The 20,756-nt window shown below is 38.8% G+C and overlaps 2 protein-coding genes across 19 annotated transcripts in view; one reads left to right on the top strand and one right to left on the bottom strand.

Annotated features, from left to right (window-relative positions):
• The window catches only part of DCBLD2 (discoidin, CUB and LCCL domain containing 2), an 87,556-nt gene extending 72,674 nt beyond the window's left edge, over positions 1 to 14,882 (top strand). The window contains exons 10-16 of the mRNA XM_027103078.1: positions 2,229 to 2,379; positions 3,190 to 3,276; positions 3,423 to 3,548; positions 6,931 to 7,024; positions 10,784 to 10,833; positions 12,763 to 12,900; positions 13,613 to 14,882. Coding sequence (XP_026958879.1) covers positions 2,229 to 2,379; positions 3,190 to 3,276; positions 3,423 to 3,548; positions 6,931 to 7,024; positions 10,784 to 10,833; positions 12,763 to 12,900; positions 13,613 to 14,082 — 1,116 coding nt within the window. The 3' untranslated portion in view covers positions 14,083 to 14,882. The remainder of the gene's footprint in view (positions 1 to 2,228; positions 2,380 to 3,189; positions 3,277 to 3,422; positions 3,549 to 6,930; positions 7,025 to 10,783; positions 10,834 to 12,762; positions 12,901 to 13,612) is intronic.
• Positions 14,883 to 16,341: 1,459 nt separating this feature from the next.
• ST3GAL6 (ST3 beta-galactoside alpha-2,3-sialyltransferase 6) overlaps positions 16,342 to 20,756 on the bottom strand; it is a 103,619-nt gene continuing 99,204 nt past the window's right edge. For 15 of the 18 annotated variants that reach the window (XR_003432154.1, XR_003432162.1, XR_003432170.1 and 12 more), the window contains 3 exons: positions 18,552 to 19,681; positions 17,127 to 17,279; positions 16,342 to 16,978 (listed from right to left, as the gene is read on the bottom strand). Coding sequence is in view for 1 of the 18 variants with exons in the window: in XM_027103113.1 (XP_026958914.1) it covers positions 19,595 to 19,681 (87 nt within the window). In the remaining 17 variants the exon portion in view is untranslated. Of the gene's footprint in view, positions 16,979 to 17,126; positions 17,280 to 18,198; positions 19,682 to 20,756 lie in introns of those variants that run through there. The other 3 variants (XR_003432144.1, XR_003432147.1, XM_027103113.1) reach the window with 3 other exon arrangements.

The raw sequence follows: 20,756 nt of genomic DNA, 5'->3' as shown, positions 1-20,756 counted from the left end.
AGGTTTCTCCAGTCTCTGTTGGCAACATAAGCTGGCCCAGCCCTGTATGGCCCTGAGAATTGTTCTCCTGTTCCTTTCTAGTGGTTTTTTTTCCATCCACAGATAGTTTAGTTAAAGGTGTAAGGGGAAACCCCAACAGACCCTAGAAGTCTCTGTGTAATTCTTGTCTCTCCCACACTCTGCCCTGCAAATTCTAGCTGCCTTAGCCTCTCCATCTCTGAGCTCTCCCTCAATTCAGGGAGACCACCACGCTCTTTCCAGGCAATACTGGTGCAATAGAAGGGCTCACCTCATTTGTTTTCCTCCACTTGGGGAGTATTGCCCTTTGCTGCCTGTTGTCCAGCCTCTGAAAACCATTGTTTCATATATTTTATCTGATTTTTCAGATCTTTAAGGCAGAAGGATAAATCCAGTCCCTGTTAGTCTGTCGTGGGTAGAAGTGGAAGTCCTTACATTGAATTATATGAAATAACAGTCTTTTTTGCCTCACTTATGTTTGTCCATCTGCTCTCTCATCTACTCCCAACTCAGGGATAATTGATGTATTCATTTTCATACCCTTTCTAAGCACGCACACATACATGAGCACATACACAAAGATTCAGGCTGCTTTTGGTTTTGTTTTCAGAAAATGGGAATGTATATACAAGTTGTTTTCATAATATATTGCTTTTTAATAGTATGCCATTTTTGTGTTTGGTAATATCCAATAAAATGTAAGTTCCTTGAGGGTGAAAACTTTGACTTCCATTTCCATTTCACCCTCGTGGCACCTTGTGAGCCTCCACGTTACACGGGGTGGGTCATAATAAATGCTTGTACATTAAATGTAAATCCTTTTTACTTAGTTTTTATGAAATCTTTTTCCTTTAAGTTTTTTATGAAGATGAGATGGCAGTATGGAGTAAAATTTCAGGGATAGTTTTTTATGTCCTAAGATGATGATGTTTAGTTATTGTTCCTGTTCCACTAATATAATAGACTGCAAGGAATCACCTTCATTTTACTTGAGAGTAATATCTGAGGAAATAATGGAAGCTTACTAGTTCAGAGATTATTGTAACTTCAGACCTCTTTAAAAATGAAGGATATTAAATCATCTTAGAAGGTTATAGTCGAATGCCATGTGAATCAGCCAGGAAGAAAATAGCTATAATATTTGGAAATAACTTGATTGAGGAGTTAAACATTTACTTGTTCTCACATTAACTGAGAAAAAACCACTTGGATTTTAGGCAGGTATCTGTTTATTGATGGTCTTTAGAAACTGCCTAGGTAATTTGGCCTGAAGAAATGAGGAGGGCTCCTTTTTGCTTAGTGGAGCCCTATGGTTAAGTCAGAAGACACAGATTCAAATCACTGCTGTAAACTGACTGGCTATGTAGTCCACTTACATTGTATAAACCGCAGTGTTCTGGGTTCTGCCTATTTTGTAGGCTTGTCATGAAGAACATCTGAGTTAATTATATGAAGATGCTTTGTAAATAATGAAGAGCTGTTCCAGTGTGAGATACTATTATTATTTGCTTGAAATAGTTGAGGGAATGAAATAGTCACCTGAAATTATGTTTTTGCCTAAGGATTATTCATGTGATGCATTTGTGGCTATTTAGTTATGATTATTAAATTAGGCAGTGGGCAGCGTCACTTTTCTGGTTCAAATAGCAGGAAATGAAAATGTATGATATGGGAACTGTGTTTATATAGTTTCTCCAGTAGGCGGAGCTATGTATCTGTTATGTGTTTGTTAGTGTATGTTCACTTTCAGTCTATTTATTGAGAGAAAAATTATGAAAGGTACACAGTACAGCATTTCCTCTAAGACCTCAAATGTTCAATTATGCTTTACTTTGAAAATAAAATTAATATATTTAAATAGTTGGTGATTCCACAGGACTAGAGTTACTAATTCATTAATACAAGGTACTGTGCACTGCAACCGAAACCTTCTTCCCAAATTGCCAAGTTAGAACTTTTGTTATGTTTAAGTCATCTTAAAATCATTTCTATATTCAGTATTTTCCTCCTATGAAATTTTTATGAAGAGTGTGCAGCTTAATAGTTTTACCAAATTATGATTAATTTATTTTCTTAGAAATTAATGCTTAATGTCACATTTTACAGAACTCATTTAAGGTCCAGAGCAAAAACCAAAAACATGTTTCAGTGGAGCAGTTTAGCCCTGGCCTCTGTTGATGTAAAGTACCAATTTTTGTTGTTTTTTAAAGATATTTCAAGGAAACAAAGATTATCACCAGGATGTGCGTAATAACTTTTTGCCACCAATTATTGCACGTTTTATTAGAGTGAATCCTACCCAATGGCAGCAGAAAATTGCCATGAAAGTGGAACTGCTTGGATGTCAGTTTATTCCTAAAGGTAAAGCAACAGTATGTTTAAGGCATGTGGTTTTCACTGGATTAATTAAAAATGACTGTGCTGTTCTCTGAGAAATTAATTAATAATAATGTAAGTGTTTATACTCTATAGTATGTTCTTAAAGGGATTTTTAAAAAGAAATAGTTATCCCTGTTAAATATCATATTAGATATCAAACTGGTTTCCAGAATTACAAGTGGAAGAAGAAAGAGAGGGTGTCACTGATGACATAATGCAATGAGATTGCTTTCCAAATGTAGTCTCAACCTTAATAATTTTTAATCAGGTCTCATGTAGTAGAATATTTGTATCATATAAGCACTGGTGATTGTAAGTCACCTTAGCCTAAGTGCCTTTTACTTTGAATAAATTAAAAATGGGAATAACTTCCTTCAAAATTATATAATATTTTAATACTTTGTTTACTGTTATATCCCCCCAAACTACCATAGTGCCTGACACATAGTGGGCCCTCCATAAGTATTTATTAAATGAATTGAATGAGTAGTATATTATACTGTGAACGACATTTTTACAGCTTTATCATTCAACATCATCTGACTCCCTGTTATTTTCCTTCCTAAGAAGATTCTTTTCGGACAATTTAATGATTTAAAAACTCAGAAATCCCAATATATTTGTGCATTTCATGCAGAGTATATTTATCCTTCTGACGTATTTCTCTCTGAGATTTAAAATTAGTGTGCAGAATTAAGTATTCTGGGAAATGTTAAAGACATTTAAAATTACTATATTTAACTATGATTTTTATAAGCAAAATGTATAAACTTTTCTAAACCATTTTTCAAGGTCGTCCTCCAAAACTTACTCAGCCTCCACCTCCTCGGAGCAGCAGTGACCTCAAAAACACTACAGCCCCTCCAAAAATAGCCAAAGGTATGCCTACTTTAAATGTGAGAATTTGATGTTCCCTGGATTTATGGTATAATTTTCCATAAACATATTAAAAGCATTATAAAGTAACTATTTTAATCAAGCTGGTATAGATTAAAGAATAAAAAGTTTTTAAAACTTTTTTCAAGGTCGTGCCCCCAAATTTACTCAACCACTACAACCTCGAAGTAGCAATGAATTTCCTGCACACACAGAGCAAACAACTGCCACTCCTGAAATCAAAAATACCACCATAACTCCAAATGTGACCAAAGGTATGCAAACCCCAAAATTAATACCTGTTCATAGTAGTGAGTTTTTTTGTTTTTAACTTAAGTTTTCAGAAACATTTCCAGCTTTTAAATGCTCAGGATTCTTTCCCTCTGTTTTTTAAGTATTGCAAAAAATTTGATTCCATACCTTATAGAAAAAGCTGGCTGCATTGCTCTAAGTTCTATTATCTGGTACTATGTAAAATGGTTCTTTAAATATTTAGAGATGGCTGCTGTATTCTAGGCTTCCTCTTATGATTTTTTTCCCTCTATAGCTAAATATGTGGAGTCTCAGGCTTAGGAAGATAATTTTTCTAGAAATAACTAAAACCATAGCAGGAAACAAACTTTTTTTCTGATTATACATTAATCTGCTGGATAGGGAACTTGGTAGGATAAAGGGAAGAAGGAAAAAAGAAGTTTTGGTGAAAATACATACTTTTTTTTAAAAAAGGATACTCTGTTAACATTTATTTTAAAAATTTGGTCTCTGTTTTTTAAATGTTTACAGATTTTCAGATTATAAATAGTGTGTTTTTCAATTTACTTTCAAATTTTGCTTTTAATTATTAGTATATAAGGTGTTAACATATATAAAACATAGTAGTTTTTTTATTTTACTAGTTTGAAAACAAAATTTCTGTTGAATTCAGGAACAAAAAGCATCAGTGCCATGGAGGAATTAATTTCAGTGTTGACAGATAAAAAGCACACTAATTTTCAGGACAGTGCAGAGAAGAGAAAGCAGTTCATTCAGAGTAACTTGTGCCACATAGCACTTAATCATTCTCATTTTCTGAAAATTTGCCTGGATTCAGATAACTTTCTACAACTTCCTACATGTCAGTTTCCTTCCTATCTTCTGAAGTATTCCCAAAGAGACCAATTTATTTCTCATGCTGCAGGAAAAGCTAGTATTGACTGAAAAACAAAACCTCACAACCTAGAAGTTGAGAATTATGTTTTATTCAGGGTCTTACTGGGGACAGTAGCCTGGGATACAGCCTCTCAGATTGTTCTGAAAAACTGTTCCAAAGAGGGAGGAGCCAGGATTTATAGGGGTTTATGCTGGAAAAAATGTAGTCAAACATCAAAAAATTACCGCTAATCACAAAAACCAGACGTCTCAAGTTAATGATTTTAGTGCTTTTCTATGTGTGGGAAGATGCAAGAGTCTGAGCTCATTGAAATTATTCATTGATATGTATCTTAACTGTTTAGAGCCAGTATTCTGTTTTTCTCCATCCTGAATTCCCCTCAGGGCGCAGAGTCACGGGGTGGGAGTAGTGGCTGAGGACTTGGTGGCAACTCTTTGAAATGGCAGGGGCAACATTTATTTTGTCCAGTCTAGAGAGAAGCAAGAGTTGACAGAGACGAGAAATTTCAGCATCCCACAAAGAGCTTCTTATCCATTTACAGAAAGCATGCGTTCAGGTGGAATCCCAGACCACATACCCAGATGGAAAAACAGTCATTTAAAAGTGTTGTTCATCTTAAAATCTGATTATAGAATTTTAAAATCTTAGGACTAAAAGGGTTCTTAAAGCATTTTCTTCCGGAACTAGGATCCCTGTAATCTTTAAAATAACAAAGAACATCTAGGTCTTTTTGGTTGAAGACCTCCTGTCTCCTTTTCTTTGGAACAGTAGTATGTAAACTTTTTATTGTTTTTTTGAACCTAAGCATATATTTTAATGCCTCTGAATAAGTCAGACTGTATCCATCTGAACCTGATTATTCTCTCTACAATTTCACAAATTTTAGGGATAAAGCGCATTTGCTTTTCTAATTTCTTAGTCCTTTCTATCCTGAGTCATGATTTCTGTTTTATTCACTTCTCCTTTCTCCATTTTTACATCCAGGCTGAGAGTGATGCTGGTGCAAATCATGTCATGGTCAGATTTGTGCCACTGCTGTAATGTCCAGATCCTCCCTCAGTGGAGCCCTCAGTAGCAGCTGGTGGACTTTCTGTTTCCCTGGTTAGCTCTTTTGTCTGTTCTCAACAGTAGCTGTTTGAAACATTCTCTGTATTTTTCAAACCCTTGACCCAGAGATCCTCAGTCACTCTCAGTTACATCTTCAGCTTCCCAAAGTAGAAGCCATTCAAAGGGCATTTCCTTTTTTGGAGCCTGCATACTCACCTAGTTCCCATCCATACAGCTTCTCAGAGGCCTGGTGTTATTGATTATCCTCTTCCTCCCTGTATCTTTAGCTTCTTTCTCTCTTTGGGTGGGATTATAAGGAGTAAATAAGATGCAGGTCTGGCGCTTAGCACCCAGTAAATAGCAGCAGTTGTTGCTGTTATCACCCTCATGGCCAGGAGGAGGTTGAGAGGTGGAGGAAGAAACTAGTGTCCCAACTGACCTTAAGCAGACCATTTCTGCCCAGGATTCTTTATCTATGGAGTGAGATAAGGGGATTAAGTGATCTCCAAGTCCCTGCAGGCTCCAGCATTGTGTTGGTTTCTGCCTTGTTCGTACACACGTTTGGTTTCTATACTTAATACTATATTATTATCTTCCTGCATCTATAAATATTTTGCCATCACTTCCAATTGCTGGATGATATTTTAATATTATTTTATAAGGATAATATTTTATTATAAGGAGGAGACCATGATTTACTTATTCCCTTTCATTGTTGGGCATTTGGATTACTTACAGTTTTACAGTCTTCTGCAGATACAGAAGCAAACATATTTAAAGATACGTCTTTGAATCCCATCTTAATTTTTTCCTAAGGATAAATTCTACATAGAGAATTGCCAAGTAATAGGTTTTTATAGATATTGCCCCAAAATGCCAATCAGAAAGGTAGTTTCGATTTATAGTCCCATCAAAATCCCTGTTTCCTGATACCCTTTTCAACAATTAGTTGTTCTTTTAAATATTTGCCAATTTGATAAGCAAAAATAGCATCTTTCTGATTACTAGTGAGGTGAACATGCTTAATGGTCACTTGTGCTCTTATTACTAGTGAGGTGAACGTGCTTAATGGTCACTTGTGCTCTTAATGCGTTGCTCTTTCATCTCTGCTGATTTTTCTGTTGTTTATTTTTTACTTGTAAATTCTGTAATAGATTAACTATATTAACCTTTTATCACGTATGCAGAAAATACGTTTTCCCAGTTTATCATTTGTCTTTTAATTTGTCTTGGTGATTTAAAAACTGCAAAGGTGGAGCAAATAATGTGACGCACTTCCATGTATCCATGAAGGCCTCTGCAATTACCACTCGTGCCCACTCTCATTGCATAAATTATGTTTATGGCATTTTTTTGAGATAGAAAAGCTTTGAATGGTGATATGGTTAATATGTACTCTTCTCCTTAATGATCCCTTTGGTATTAATGTGTGTTTTTATTTGTTTGTTTTTGTTTTTCAGATGTAGCCTTGGCCGCCGTCCTTGTCCCTGTGCTGGTCATGGTCCTTACCACTCTCATTCTCATACTAGTGTGTGCTTGGCATTGGAGAAACAGGTTCGTACAAAACTAGTTCACCTAACTGGTCCTAGAGGGGATGTTTCCAAATGTGAAATAGAAACTAAATATAGAAGATGAACTTTTTTGAGAGGGAGAGTTAAGATAGCCATTAGAATAAAAATATATATACTTCTCCTTTATTCCTGTAAAAAATGAGTAAGTTCAATTCCATAATCAGTTACTGAGTACCTTTATTATATCAAATTTTGTATTATACAATGGGTTACACACATCAGTAAGATATAATAGATACTTAGTAGCACTTTGAAAGAATGAGACACAATTATTATCTCCAGATTGTTTAGCAGGGTTGACCACTATACTTTGGCATGATGAGTTGTATATGAAGTGCTGGGGAACACAGACGTAAGAACCATGAGAATTACCTGAAACCTTTTTTTCAGAAAAGAGTGTTCCTCAAATTTGGCATGGTTTGCCTTAAAGGAGGGATTACATTTGGCGAGATAGAGGAAGAGAGAATGGCCCAGATGGATGGGATGGCTTGCAGGAAGGCACAGAGTTGTGGAATGTAGGCAGAACAGTGAGTCATCCCACAGGGGCTTGGCGTGCGGGAGCGCTAGGAGACCCATAGAAATGCAGCCTGGACCTGGGACCAGGAAGGACTTTCTGTAGATGGGGAAATCCTTGAGCAGGGTTCAGCGGACAGGTGATATTATCAGATGATTGTAGAAAAATGGTGGCAGGAGGGTGGATTGAAGAGGAGAGAGAGACTAGAAGAGGCAGAGAGATGAGGTTGGAAACTTTTAAGGCCACACAGGAACATGACACAGCAATTCTAGGAAAGGGAGAGACTTGGAGGGGGAGAGGGTTCCCAGAGGCGTCAGTGCAGGGCTTGACTGGCCACTTGCTAAGGAAGGAGGAGGATCTAAGTTTCTCTCACGTTTCTGGCTTGTGCAGTTGACCGGTAGAGATGGCGTGAGTAGAGGTAACAGGGTAGGAGGGACAGATTGGTGACTGACAGCTTTGGAGGGACTTCATTTGTCTAGCCATCCAACAGATATTTGAGCCTCCTACTCCCTGCCAAGTATTGAGCCGTGTGCTGGGAGTCCAGTGGTGAACCCCAGAGTCTATGGATGGGAGAGGATACTCTGCAGAAAACCTTCCACCGTGGAACCTGTTTGTTGCAGGGCCCAGCAGTAAGGGCAGGTAGGGATCACGGGATTGGAGATAAAACAGTAGCCAATATTCAACTCACGACTCACTCGGTTTACTATACATAATTAGCGCACAACACAGGTTAGGCAAAGTGTGGGGGGGGGGGGCAGGGGAGGAGGGTGTAAACGAACCACTCCAAGGAGAAGCCTTGAAGGAGGCATCTCAGCACCAACAGCAGCACATGACAAGTGAGAGTGGGAAACCACCCCGGCTCCAGCAGGGCCGCAGGCGGCCTCCATCTGGAACAGCTCTCAGCAGCATGGGGGCCTCCAGCCAAGATCCTTCAGGTCACTCTGTTCAATGGTCTCCTCTTAAGGAATAACTGTTACCCCAGGGGAAGAGTCTGGACTCCTTCAGTTGCTGTCTGTTCCCGTGCCATACATGGCCCATCAAACTTCTTGTCTAAAGTAATATTCTCAGTTTATCATTCGAGGACACTGGCAGTCCTACAGTGGATGTTTCAAAACAACTCATAGGCAAGTTCGTGTTGGCCACTGGGACTCCATTTTGAACTACGTAACATGTCTTAAGTAGCTTAAATCCTCTAAGTTTCACCCAAGATGAGTAGGAATCATAACCGTACCAACCACAGTTTGTTCCACGGGTGGAAGGAAGCTGGAGGAGGCGTGGGTCCCGGATTCCTGGTGTTGGGGGGCTGTCTGTACAGAACTGACAACTTAGCATGAGGGCATGAGGCGGGGGAGGAGGGAACAGGGCTCTGGGAGAGTCCAGGAAGGAAAGTTCACGATGCTTTCAGGGAACCGGACAGCAACAGTGGTAGTGGTGAGAACAGTAGCAACGGCAGTTGCATAGAAAATAAAACGAAATGCTGGTTTTACACATTTTTCTAAATGCCTTACGTGTTTTAACTCATTTAATCCTTAAAACAACCTGTGAAGCAGGTGTTGTTATAAATCCCATTTTATAGAAGAGGAAAGTGAGACTGAGAGAGCACAGGTAACTTGTCTGAGGTCACCTGGTCAGCACATGGCAGGGTGGAGATTTGGTCCAGGCTTCAGAGCCCGTGCTGTTAGCCGCTGCAGCCTCTGATCAATCGGCAGTTCAAGTCTAACTACTCTGCCGTTAAAGCCCCAGGGCATGGGCGTGAGGACAGGGGAGTAGAGCTGTTGAGAGGCAGGAGGCAAGTCCTGAGATCAGTGTGGGATGACGTTTAAAGGACTCTGGACATTCAGACTCCCAAGAGGCAAGATGGAACATGAGCCTGTTCAGGACAAAAGGTCTGAGCTGCAGAATTGAGGTTACTTCTACAAACGTAGTGGATGAAATTGCTGACGACTGGCTTTGTGACAAGGAGTAAAGAGGAAGCGCCGTTAAGGGGCTTATGGAAAATAGCCAGGAGAAAAGTAATAATAAAAACAGCTGCAAGTTACTGAATCCCTAACCTATGCAGGGCACTGTTCTAAGTACTTTACATGTAACGAATAAATCACCTGCAGCTTTGTCACTGGAGATCAAGAATATGAAATCCTTTATAGTACAACCCTTGGACAGCTTCAGCACCTACCATCTCGTCCACAAATTTTACGCTATACCTTACTTTGAAATAATGAAGTATTATATTTTAAATACAGCCAGACTTTAAAATGAGGGAGCTTTTAGTATCAATAATAAAAACATAGTCTTATACTAGAGAAGAATGTTTCGAAGCAGGAAAAACACATAGCTTGGGCTCTTTGAGAAAGCCCCACTTGTGATCTTCAGCAAGTCACATAACCCTCTTTTCCTCGTTGACAACACTAGAAAAACTTTCTCCTTAGCTTGCAGCGCATTATTTTAATTAGCTGTACGTCAGAAAATGTCCTTTTGTGTGCTTGATTTTTTTCTTTTTAAAAGGCTTACGGTAGATAGCAATTCTTAATGTTGGGGAGGGACAGAAGTTTCTCCAGGGGAGGATGTGTCAGAATTCTGAGGAGCAGGCTGGGGGAGAACGTTCTTCGTTGCACACGTGGCCCTCGGTCCCCTCACTGTTAGTGACAGCGTTGGCTTATCTTGCACATGGTAGAGGAATCAGGTCTATGCAGTTAAGGGTGTGTGACACTTTAAACTTCTCAGCGGCAAAGGACTGTAGAAAAAAAGTAAGTTGGAAAAAAAAGTAACAATGTAGAAGAAAATATGGGGGTTTTGTTGCTTTTGTTGTATCCTGTGAACTTTGTGAATTGACTGATTTGTGAAATTTGTATTTGAAACCAAAACAAACCTAACATGATTTCCCCAGAATAATCCACGTGTCAGGCTTGGGTCTTTGATTTGATTCAAGGTTTTTATCTACATAGTCTTTTTTTTTTTTTATCCCTTTATCCATTTGAGTGGAAAATAGTTGGGTAACAAGATAACTGTCTCAGGAGATAGTTGTTTAATATTTATTGAGAGTCCAGAATTCATGAGCCTCAGCAGTGGCAACTTCAAAAGTCAAGTGAAAGAGGTCTCCCAGGGAAATCAGCAAGTAGAAATGTGTACTCTTGACTAATTATTAACTTTGGTGTTTATCCTGCAGTTTCAGAGCTTTCTTACTAGTGAACTCACTCTATTTGGTATCTTTTTTTTTTCTGTATTTTCCAGAAAGAAAAAAGCTGAAGGCACCTATGACTTACCTTACTGGGACCGGGCAGGTAATTTGTGGCTTTACATCTCTTTCCATCAGAGGGAAGCCTCTGCCCTCCAGCTGGCAGCAGTGAAAGAGGAAAGCCATTTTCAGGCCCACGTAAACTCCCCAGCACTGTTAGAAAAAATGGCATTCCTCTTCTGTTCTGATCATTTTTACTTTTCTATAAAATCTCTAGTCTCTAAGTAATGAAATGGGAAGTAAGAATTTCTCATAACACATGCTCTGTTCTTTTCCTTTTGGAAAACTTGTCTGGTTTGTCCCATGTATGTCTCGGTCTTGAGGAGACCAGCTTTCTGTGTGGTGTTCGTGAACACTAGGTCAGAAGCAGAGGATTGCAGCCCTGGTGACACAGTGTGTGTGTATGTGTGTGTCACTCTGCTGTGGATATTTACCGCAGTGGAGTTCAGCGTTTTACGAGTCAGTGAAGTCTGCTATCTCTGCCATGAGTTGTCATCTTCCGAATTCCTACTCTCTGTGGCAGGTGGCAGGTTGCTGCAGGTGACACCAGAGGCCTTCTGCGGGCGGGTCTCCCACTTCCCAGTCTCACCACTGGAGTGACTGTTAGGGGTCAAAAGAATTCACTGTGACGAGGGTAGAAAAGAGCAGTGATGGGGGCAGGTCTTGGGCTGCTACTTCTCACCGTCGTCCCCCTGCCCCCCACAGGGTTGATCTTAGAATTTTTTAAGCTTATTAAAACTTATTAAAGACCACTGCTATAACAAACTATATCTGGCTGCACTATAATAGCCGTGATTTGCTTCAGTATATGCTTTTGATAGAGATTTCTACTGTGTTCTGCTTTGCACTGGATAGTCTTATCAAAGCAAAAAATAAGTTTGAACAACTTAAGGAACTAGAAAAAGAAGAACAAACTAAACCCAAAGCTATAGGGAAGAAGGAAATAGTAAAAGATTAGAGGAGAGGAACAAAATAGAGAATAGGAAGCAACAGAAAACAACAAGTGTTGGCAAGAATGTGGAGAAACTGGAACCCTTGTGCACTGTTGGCAGGAATGTAAAATGGTACAGCTTCTGTGGAAAACAGAATTTTTTGTCAGTTCCTCAAAAAATTAAAAATAGAATTACCATATGAACCAGCAATTCCACTTCTAGGTATATACCCAAAAGCATTGAAAGCGGAGTCTTGAAAAGATATTTTTACATCCATGTTCATAGCAGCGTTATTCAGAATAGTTAAAACATGGAAGCAATCCGGGTATCTATCCACCAATAAATGGATAAGCAAAATGTGGTTATACACATAAAATGGAATATTAAGCCTTAAAAAGGAAGGAAATTCTGCAATATATACTACATCGTGGATGAACCTTGAGGCAATTATGCTAAATGAAATAAGTCAGTCGCAAAAAGAAAAATAGCATATGATTCCATTCATACGAGGTACTTAGAGTACTCAAAATTATAAAGACAGAAAGTAGAGTGGTGCTTGCCAGTGGCTGAGGGGAAGAATCAGGAATTACGGTTTACTAGGTATGGAATTTCAGTTTCACCAAGATGAAAGTTCTGGAGATGGACGGTGGGGAGGGTTGCACAACAATGTGAATATGTGTTTAATAACACTGAGCTGTTCAACTGAAAATGGTTCAGGGCGTTCCCCAGCGGCCTAGTAGTTAGGACTCCAGGCTTTCACTGCTGTGGCCCTGGTTCCATCCCCGGTCGGGGAACTGAGATCCTGCAAGCCGTGCAGCGTGGCCAAAAAAAATGGTTAAGATAGGAAATTTTATGTTGTGTGTATTTTACCACCAGAACAACCACCAAAGAAACCAAAAAACCTTGAACACAAAGGCTGGTTTGTATAAATATTTGTTATAGAAATGGCTTAAATGCAACAGGATTTCTCCCTTCATATACTGTTATCATTTCAAACATGGCTTTCTATGTAATGGTCTCTTTTACTTACGATCACAATGAAGGTTGGTGGAAAGGAATGAAGCAGTTTCTTCCTGCCAAATCAGTGGAGCACGAGGAAACCCCAGTTCGCTACAGCAGTAGTGAAGTGAATCACTTGAGTCCTAGAGAAGTCACCACGGTGCTGCAGGCTGACTCTGCAGGTAACTAGTGCAGCCACCAGGGGAAGGAGAAGCTGCCGCGCTCACTGTAAAGTGCTGTGAGATTTGCAGTACCCTTTATCTGTTTCATGTATAGGAGATGAGCTAGTTTCCAAACATAGAACCACTTTTTAAAAAGACCTCAAGAGAGTCATTTCTGTGTCTTAGATGTTCTATCCATAAAATTGGGGTACTCATTTCTAAAAACTTTGGGCATTTTGTCTGCTTACCTGAAATTCCGTTTGGTTTTATTGGGCCTTTGGGGGTTTTAAAAGGAGAGCAGGAAAGGCACAGTGGCCTCACAGTATTTATCCTATTAACCTAGAATACATTTTAAACATTTCCTAATATTTGAAAAAGAAAAAAAAATCTACGAAATTATTTTCCAAGACGAATATTATTTCAGTAATGGAATATTTATTTTCCAATGAAGTACTGTCTATAAATCTGAAGAACATATACACTCTTTATGCAGACTTCCATGAATGAAGCTTTCTGGCACATCGACTTATTACCACGAGATATAGGGTAACGTCTTTAGTTTTAATTTTTGAAGTTAGTTGTTGCGGGAAGACCCATCAGTCTCCGTTGATAACAAACGTGCCATAAAGAGGTGTTTGTTTTCGGTGCAAGCCTGCAGCTGCCACCCTGAATTATAGGATCCCTGCCTTAATGAGATAACTTTTCTGTTGTCTATGTTTTGCGATACCCACAGAGTATGCACAGCCACTTGTGGGAGGAATTGTTGGCACACTCCATCAGAGATCTACCTTTAAACCAGAGGAAGGCAAAGAAGCAGGCTATGCTGACCTAGACCCTTACAGCTCCCCTGTGCAGGAAGTCTATCATGCCTATGCTGAACCACTCCCGGTTACTGGGCCCGAGTACGCAACCCCAATTGTCGTGGATATGTCCGGGCACCCCACAGCTTCGGTTGGCCTGCCCTCAGCGTCCACTTTCAAAGCTGCAGGGAACCAACCTCCCCCTCTGGTGGGAACATACGACACTCTTCTCTCCAGGACTGACAGCTGCTCCTCAGCCCAGGCCCAGTATGATACGCCAAAAGGTGGGAAGCCGGCTCCAAGTGCCCCAGACGAGTTGGTATACCAAGTGCCACAGAGCGCACAGGGGGCATCAGGAGCAGGGAGGGCTGGCGAGTGTGGTGTTTCTAAAGAAGCCCTTTGAAGGTGATGCTGCCTTTTACAAAGCATCATTTTAAAGCACATGGCCTTTTTAAAATTGTATTAGTGGTAGTAATATATAGAACGTATTACATATCTGTCACGGACGTGGTTGGGGGAAATGTGATGACCGAGGTACAGGAAACTACTAATCTTGCCATCTTGCTTTAAAAGTGTTACTGTAGCACAGTTACTGCTTGCCTATTAAATTTCAAATATCCTGTTTGTTACTACTGTAAAACACTATTTTATACAGAAAAAGCTCCCTACTATGCACTTCAAAGAAATTAAAAATCACTGAGAGTATTTATTACCAGTGCTGCAGTTACATTGATGAACTCGAGATGGCTCTGTAAGCCTTTCTGGCAATAACGCACGGTACTGTTATAAAATGTCTGATGGCTTGAAATTCTGCTCTTTGTGAAAGGTGGGTACTATCATGACTTCTTCCTCTTCTATTCCTATATTGCTTTCTGAATTTTTTTTTAAAATAGTGACATAATCCTTGTTTTGATTGCAGTCATATATACTTATCCATCTTTCCTTAGGAAGAGCTATAGCTGGGAAACTGACCTGTAGTGAGCAGTGATTTTTCACTTTCTGACACTCTAACGAGCTTTAACATTTCATAGTACATAACTTGGCCTCATCCCTGCTTGTTCCACCTGGGGCCCTTGGTGGCCAGCCCCGTTCTTGTGTTTATAAATGCTTGAGTTTTTTCAGTGGGTGATGCTTGCTGTATCAACCTCATTATTTCAGATCCCCTAATGTTTCCATGTGGAAACAGGAACAACTTTACAAATTAAAAATGCTGTAAAGGAGATTCTCCCGCCGCGAACTTTACTTGCAATGGAATTTTTCCTAGGAGAGTTGTGAAAAGTTGAGGGTTTCTAAAAGTGAACACTAAACAATACCCACTTATATTTATCACGGTGAAAGGCAAAATCATGACTCCTCGGGAGTCATATAAATTACCACCCCCCGCCGCCAAAAAAAGTAACCGAATTTGTCCTCTTTGGTTTTATGTATACAGGTTATTCTTTGAATCTCAAGGTAATTTGTTGTTTTTAGTCAAATAAAGAAATACTTGTTTTCCACAGTAAACTACTATAAGAAATGTAATCCCAGCATGTATTCTTCAGCTCTGTGTGATTATGCCATCTATGTGGTAGGGGGTGCAGTCCTTTATATTATACCTAAGGAACAAATGTTTCAGCATCCTAGCAAGGGAAAATTCCTGTCTTGTTTTTGGTACTTCTGGGCAACTTCTTTGTCACCATTTGCCCAGAACTAGTTTAAATGACTGAAATAGAAACCATGTGCAGTTTATTAGCGTTAGTGTAGAAACCATCTTTAAAAGTCTTTAGACTGGTAAGATGATATGGAAGCTGACCATGATTAAAATATAGAAACTTGGCATCCCCTCTTCTATCAATCAATATAAACCTTAGTTTGCAGACTTAATATTGAAATATACTTCCCCATCAGGTTCTAGTTGTTTCTTTCAGCCTGTGCCACCAGATGATGGCAGAATATGCTAAATTTGACTAACGATGTACAGTGTTCATTTTGCTTGCTTCCATGAGTCTATCAGTATTGTAAAACGTTGCTTCAAAACAGAACTGCCTATTTCTACGGCCTCCCTGCCTTCTAGTTGTATGATTTTCTTGGTCTTATTTTCAGTGGCTTTTCCTTTTTTCCAACAGACTTTTGAGGCATAATTCACTGAAAAACCAATACACATTTTGTTTCAAAATATTTGAAACAAAAAGCACAGATGTTGAACTTTTATTAAAACCTATGAATGTGTGAAGCACATGTATTAATGCAGTCATCCCCTTTCAGGTGGGAAGAGAGTAAACCAATTGCTTTATTTTTTTATTCGTCCTTAGTATACAAAAATATACTTTTTCTCAAATCATATGCCTGTTTGAAGCTTTAAGAGAAATGATTTCAGTAACTATTTCATTTTTCCAAAGATGCTTGCTATTTTTGTTTGTGTATACCTGATTGTTTTCCCATAGAACTTTTTTTTTGAGAAGCAAATGTCTTCTTAAATAATGCATGTTTTAAGACTTGATTCATATATTGCCACTGTGCTGTTTTTGAACTACCAATAATTTTTATAAAATACTTAGTTTTTAACTACTATTATATATTTTACTTTCCAAATGAAGAGCTGAGCCTGATACAAAGGGTTGTACTGGTTTGTACTTTTTCTTTTAATTCGTATGTTTTCATATTAGAGTTTTGTTTTGGGTTGTTTTTTTTTTCTAATGTTACTATGTCTGCTATATATACAGCTTTGGAGACAATCAAGTAACAACTGAAAATGTGAAAGTAACCATTTTTTACAAAATTCCCTTGGAATTTTTATTCTTTGCTTGAAACATGTAAAAGATTTAACTCACTGTGGCTTATTGGATTAAATTCTTTCCTGTTAATGCAGTTACAAAAGTAGAATCAGACAGTGGTGCAGGAAATGTGGCCCTTAAGGTTTCATAAAATTACACTGGCTTAGCTGTTACTTGATCTTGGGAACCGGCACAGTTAAAGGGAAGATATTGTGAATGCTGATTTATATTTTATTGAAAGCTGTAAATCTAAATAGATCCTATTGCGTATGCAGGGTCTAGCCCAGTTATTTAAGTTCACGTTTCACTGTTTGCACTTTGTATTGAACAATGGGTTTATTCGCTGTTGAAATGGTTCGAGCAGAGGATTTATTCGGTAACTGAAATTAGGATGTTACTTATACACTTGCCCTCCCCCCCCACACCCCCCCCCCCACCCTCGCACTGGAGGGAGCAGAAAATGAGCTCGTTTAAATATGAATGTGGCTGTAATTCTATGGAATGTGATAAAGCTTGAACTTCTTTCCCTGGGCTCCACATTGTTACCTGGAGAGCAAGAGGGTTACAGAAACACCATGTCAGATAATACAATTCGAAAGAATGAATAGATTAGGTGGGACAATAAAAGCTTTTCAGCCCCTCTTAAGAGAAATCAATGAAGCTCTCTGCTTATTAAAAAAAAAAAAAAAATTACCTACTGGCTCTGCCTTTCAGTTCTGAACTTGAAGTCCCTAAACTGCAAAATCTAAGGAAGAGTTGGATACTTTTAGGTCAATTGTGGCACCAGTTCTCATTTAATCCAACTTGTGACTAGTTTCTTCTCATCTCCTCCTCTTCTTTTTTGGCACTGGGAAAGGTAGAAACAAAACATGTATTGAAATACGTATTGGAAATAAAAATGGCTTGAGTGTCAGTGATATTCTCCCAGAATGTACTTTTCTTACCTCGGCATGTACTGTAGTCACTCAGTATTTGTATATGTTGCTAGAATTTAGACTGTATAAATAGTGAGATTTTAATGTGTTCATGTGTTTTTAATAAATTGTATATATGTCTTGTTCAGGTTTTTTGTTTTTTGCTTAAATAAAACAACCTTGAGGTTTGTAACCTTTCTCATACCATGCAAAATGCCAGATCCCTCAATTTTAAGATCAGGTTTTTATGGCCAATATTATAGTACTTACAGTAACATTTGAAAATGCCACCATTGGGGGGTTTTGGGGGTTTGGTTTTTTGTTGTTGTTGTTTTTATAAATTCATTTATTTATTTTTGGCTGCGTTAGGTCTTCGTTGCTGCGCGGGGGCTTTTCTCTAGTTGCAGTGAGCAGGGGCTAGCCGTGGATACGGTGCGTGGGCTTCTAATTGCGGTGGCTTCTCGTTGCAGAGCACGGACTCTAGGCGCGTGGGCTTCAGTAGTTGTGGCGCGCAGGCTCAGTAGTTGTGGCACATGGGCCTAGTTGCTCCGCGTCTTGTGGGATCCTTCCCGGACCAGGGCTCGAACCCGTGTTGCCTGCATTGGCAGGCAGATTCTTACGCACTGCACCACCAGGGAAGTGCCTACCGTTGGTTTTTGACATTGACTTTTTCTGTAGCCAGCACCATCCTTTCTGAAGCCCAAATTACTTTACATCAAACTCAGCTTCAGCAGCCCAGCTGCAGCCTATGGCTGTGTGGTATGAGGGAACGATCACATTGAACAGCAGTGCCTTTTCCACCTCAAAGAAGAAAAATCAAACGAGACTGGTACGGTGCAAACAAACATATGCTGGGATTAACAGAACAGAGTCCATATTTATTGCCTAGGTCTGGGTTAATTCAGCTACTAGTTTTGTCCCCCTTACACCACTTTCAAGTATGTCAGTCACTTATTTCTGTTTCTGATCTAATAGTATTTATACACTCTCTTTAGAGATGCAGGCTAGTTAGTGATAATTATCATTGTCTCCCAGTGATAATTATTGTTCAAGAGATGCCAGTTCTTTCCACTCCTACCTCTTCTGACAGCTCTTGATTCCAGCCTTATAACCTCCACTGTTCGCTTCACCCCTTGTCCCCCTCCCTCCCCATAGCCTTTGGTTATAGTCAGACATTAAAATGAAAAGGGAGACGACTAGCTCACGACTTTTGTCCAACTGGCTTGTTTGCATCCCACAACAGTCTTCTCTGGTGCACCCTAGGTAAGCTTTCCATTTGAAGATGCGATTTAATCATGTGGACAATTGGTTTTTCATGAAAATGACACTTAAATCCAGAAAAAGCTTGACTCTTCTTAAAGGTTTACTCATTCATGTCTTTCCTAATTTACTTCCAATAAACTTTGAAATTTTAATGAATAAATTAAACCAGGCAAAAAATGTTTTAAGAATTTTCTCCTTCTTGAGCTTGCCTAGTTCAGCTTCTTTGTATAAACTTTATTTCTTTAAAATAATGCAGTCACCAGATTTTAGGAATTGCATTCTTTCTTTGGTTATTTACTTATCCAGAGTTTCATATTTATCCTATTTCTTTCGACTTAAAGAACATCTTCATTCTACCAAACTACTCATCATAATCATGGTTTAACTTAACTGTAGGAAAAAAATGCTTAATTAAGCCAGTATGATCTTAGGTTTCCCTAATCATCCATGCTTAGGGTCTGGTTTAAGATTCCAGCCAGGTTCCTCAGGTAGAACAAAAAGGAACCAAACAATCATCCAGAGAGAGCTACAGAGGCCTGAGGTGGTTCCAGTATGCCACATTAAAGGCACCGCTGCATGCCAGCTCCCCACCAATTTACAGGAGGCAGATAAACCTCTCAGAATGTCACGTTACATTCAAAATCTGCTGTGGTAAACTAAATCCCCTTACTTATTAGGAAGTCACATCCCTTCAGAAGTCTAAGATAAAGTAACTATAAAAAGATGCTTAAAAACACCTCAGAAAACTAGCTTATTTTTAAAACAATGCAATGAAAAATTCACTCTCCCTGATAGCTTAGCATGTCTTGGTTTCCATAAATTAAATATATTCACAGAAATTAAGCTGGTGGTTATGAAGCACCAGGCAGCAATAGACTTTATATAATTTCTTGACACGTACATCCAACATATTTAAAAATAAACTAAAAATTGCAGTGTAAAAATAAAACTAATACTGTTCGCATCATCTTCGGAGTCTGTAGGGTCAATCTTGAGTCAAGTCGATTACAAAGTTTTTTTCTATAATGTCCTTCAAAAAGAGCTGCTCTGCAGTCACATTGTGATACGCATTCTAAAGAAGAAAAATAAAATAAAATCACCATCTATCCCAATCTCAAAATGTTAACAACAGCAGCAACGGAATATGCTGTATCTAAAAACCTTAATTAAAAACTCAAGTAACAAGTGGCATGGATTTTTAACTTATCTTTCTCATTTCTTTTTCATTGCTCATTCTTGTGCCAGAGCTTTCCCTAAAGCCCACTCTTTCCACTTAAACCATCACATAAGTAAGAGGCTCCCTCACGTCATCTTCTAGTCTACTGAATTATGGTATAAATCTAGAAATCAGAATTTGAAGGTGTTAAGCTCTAACCTGAATAATACCACTTTTTCAGCTTATATAGTATTTAGGGATGAAGATTTAAGGGGACTGGTTTCATGTCGTGGGGTATATCCACATACTTAACAGCAAATCATTCACAGTTCAATATTTAAAATGTACAGGTAACATTTTAATCCTATCACTGTGTCACTAATCTAAGTTATAATCAGGAAAATAGGAAATTCCTTCCCATTTAATCAATTAAAGTCAAAATCTTAAGGATCAAATCCACCACCATTAATCCCCATTCAAGAGAAGAATGATCTAGTATAAAGGTTTACAACTTTTCTGACCGTGAAGATTCTTTCATGAGGTTAAAATGTTATGGACCTTCTCATCGACTTAACTGAAAAACTACATGAAAATAATTTGTATGATTATGGCCATGCTTTTAGGTGAATTTGAAATATCTCAAACAGCAGGTTTCTACATATTCAAATAGTGCAAATATGATACAGTATCTAGGGTAAGGCTTGGTCCCTATATAGGTTTGATGAGTTTCTCCCAGGGGTTTGAGGCCAACAGATTGGGAGCTGTAGCAAGAACTCTGGACCTGAGTCCTAATTTCAGCACATGCTATCTCTGTAAACCCTTATCAAGCCGTCATCCCCTCAAAACCTGTTCCCTCAGTAAAATGACAGGGTGAAAAGGGAGAATGTAAGCTTTCCAACTCTAAAGATCAAAGATTATACCAAAGTGTGTGTGTGTGTGTGTGTGTGTGTGTGTATACACACACACACACACACACACACACACACTCATA

Source organism: Aethalodelphis obliquidens, unplaced genomic scaffold (assembly GCF_003676395.1).
Source record: "Aethalodelphis obliquidens isolate GAN/ISIS:26980383/991018 unplaced genomic scaffold, ASM367639v1 scaffold1, whole genome shotgun sequence".
NCBI lineage: Eukaryota > Metazoa > Chordata > Mammalia > Artiodactyla > Delphinidae > Aethalodelphis > Aethalodelphis obliquidens.
The sequence above is the reverse complement of the archived record's forward strand: the minus strand, read 5'-3'. Positions and strand labels throughout refer to the sequence as shown.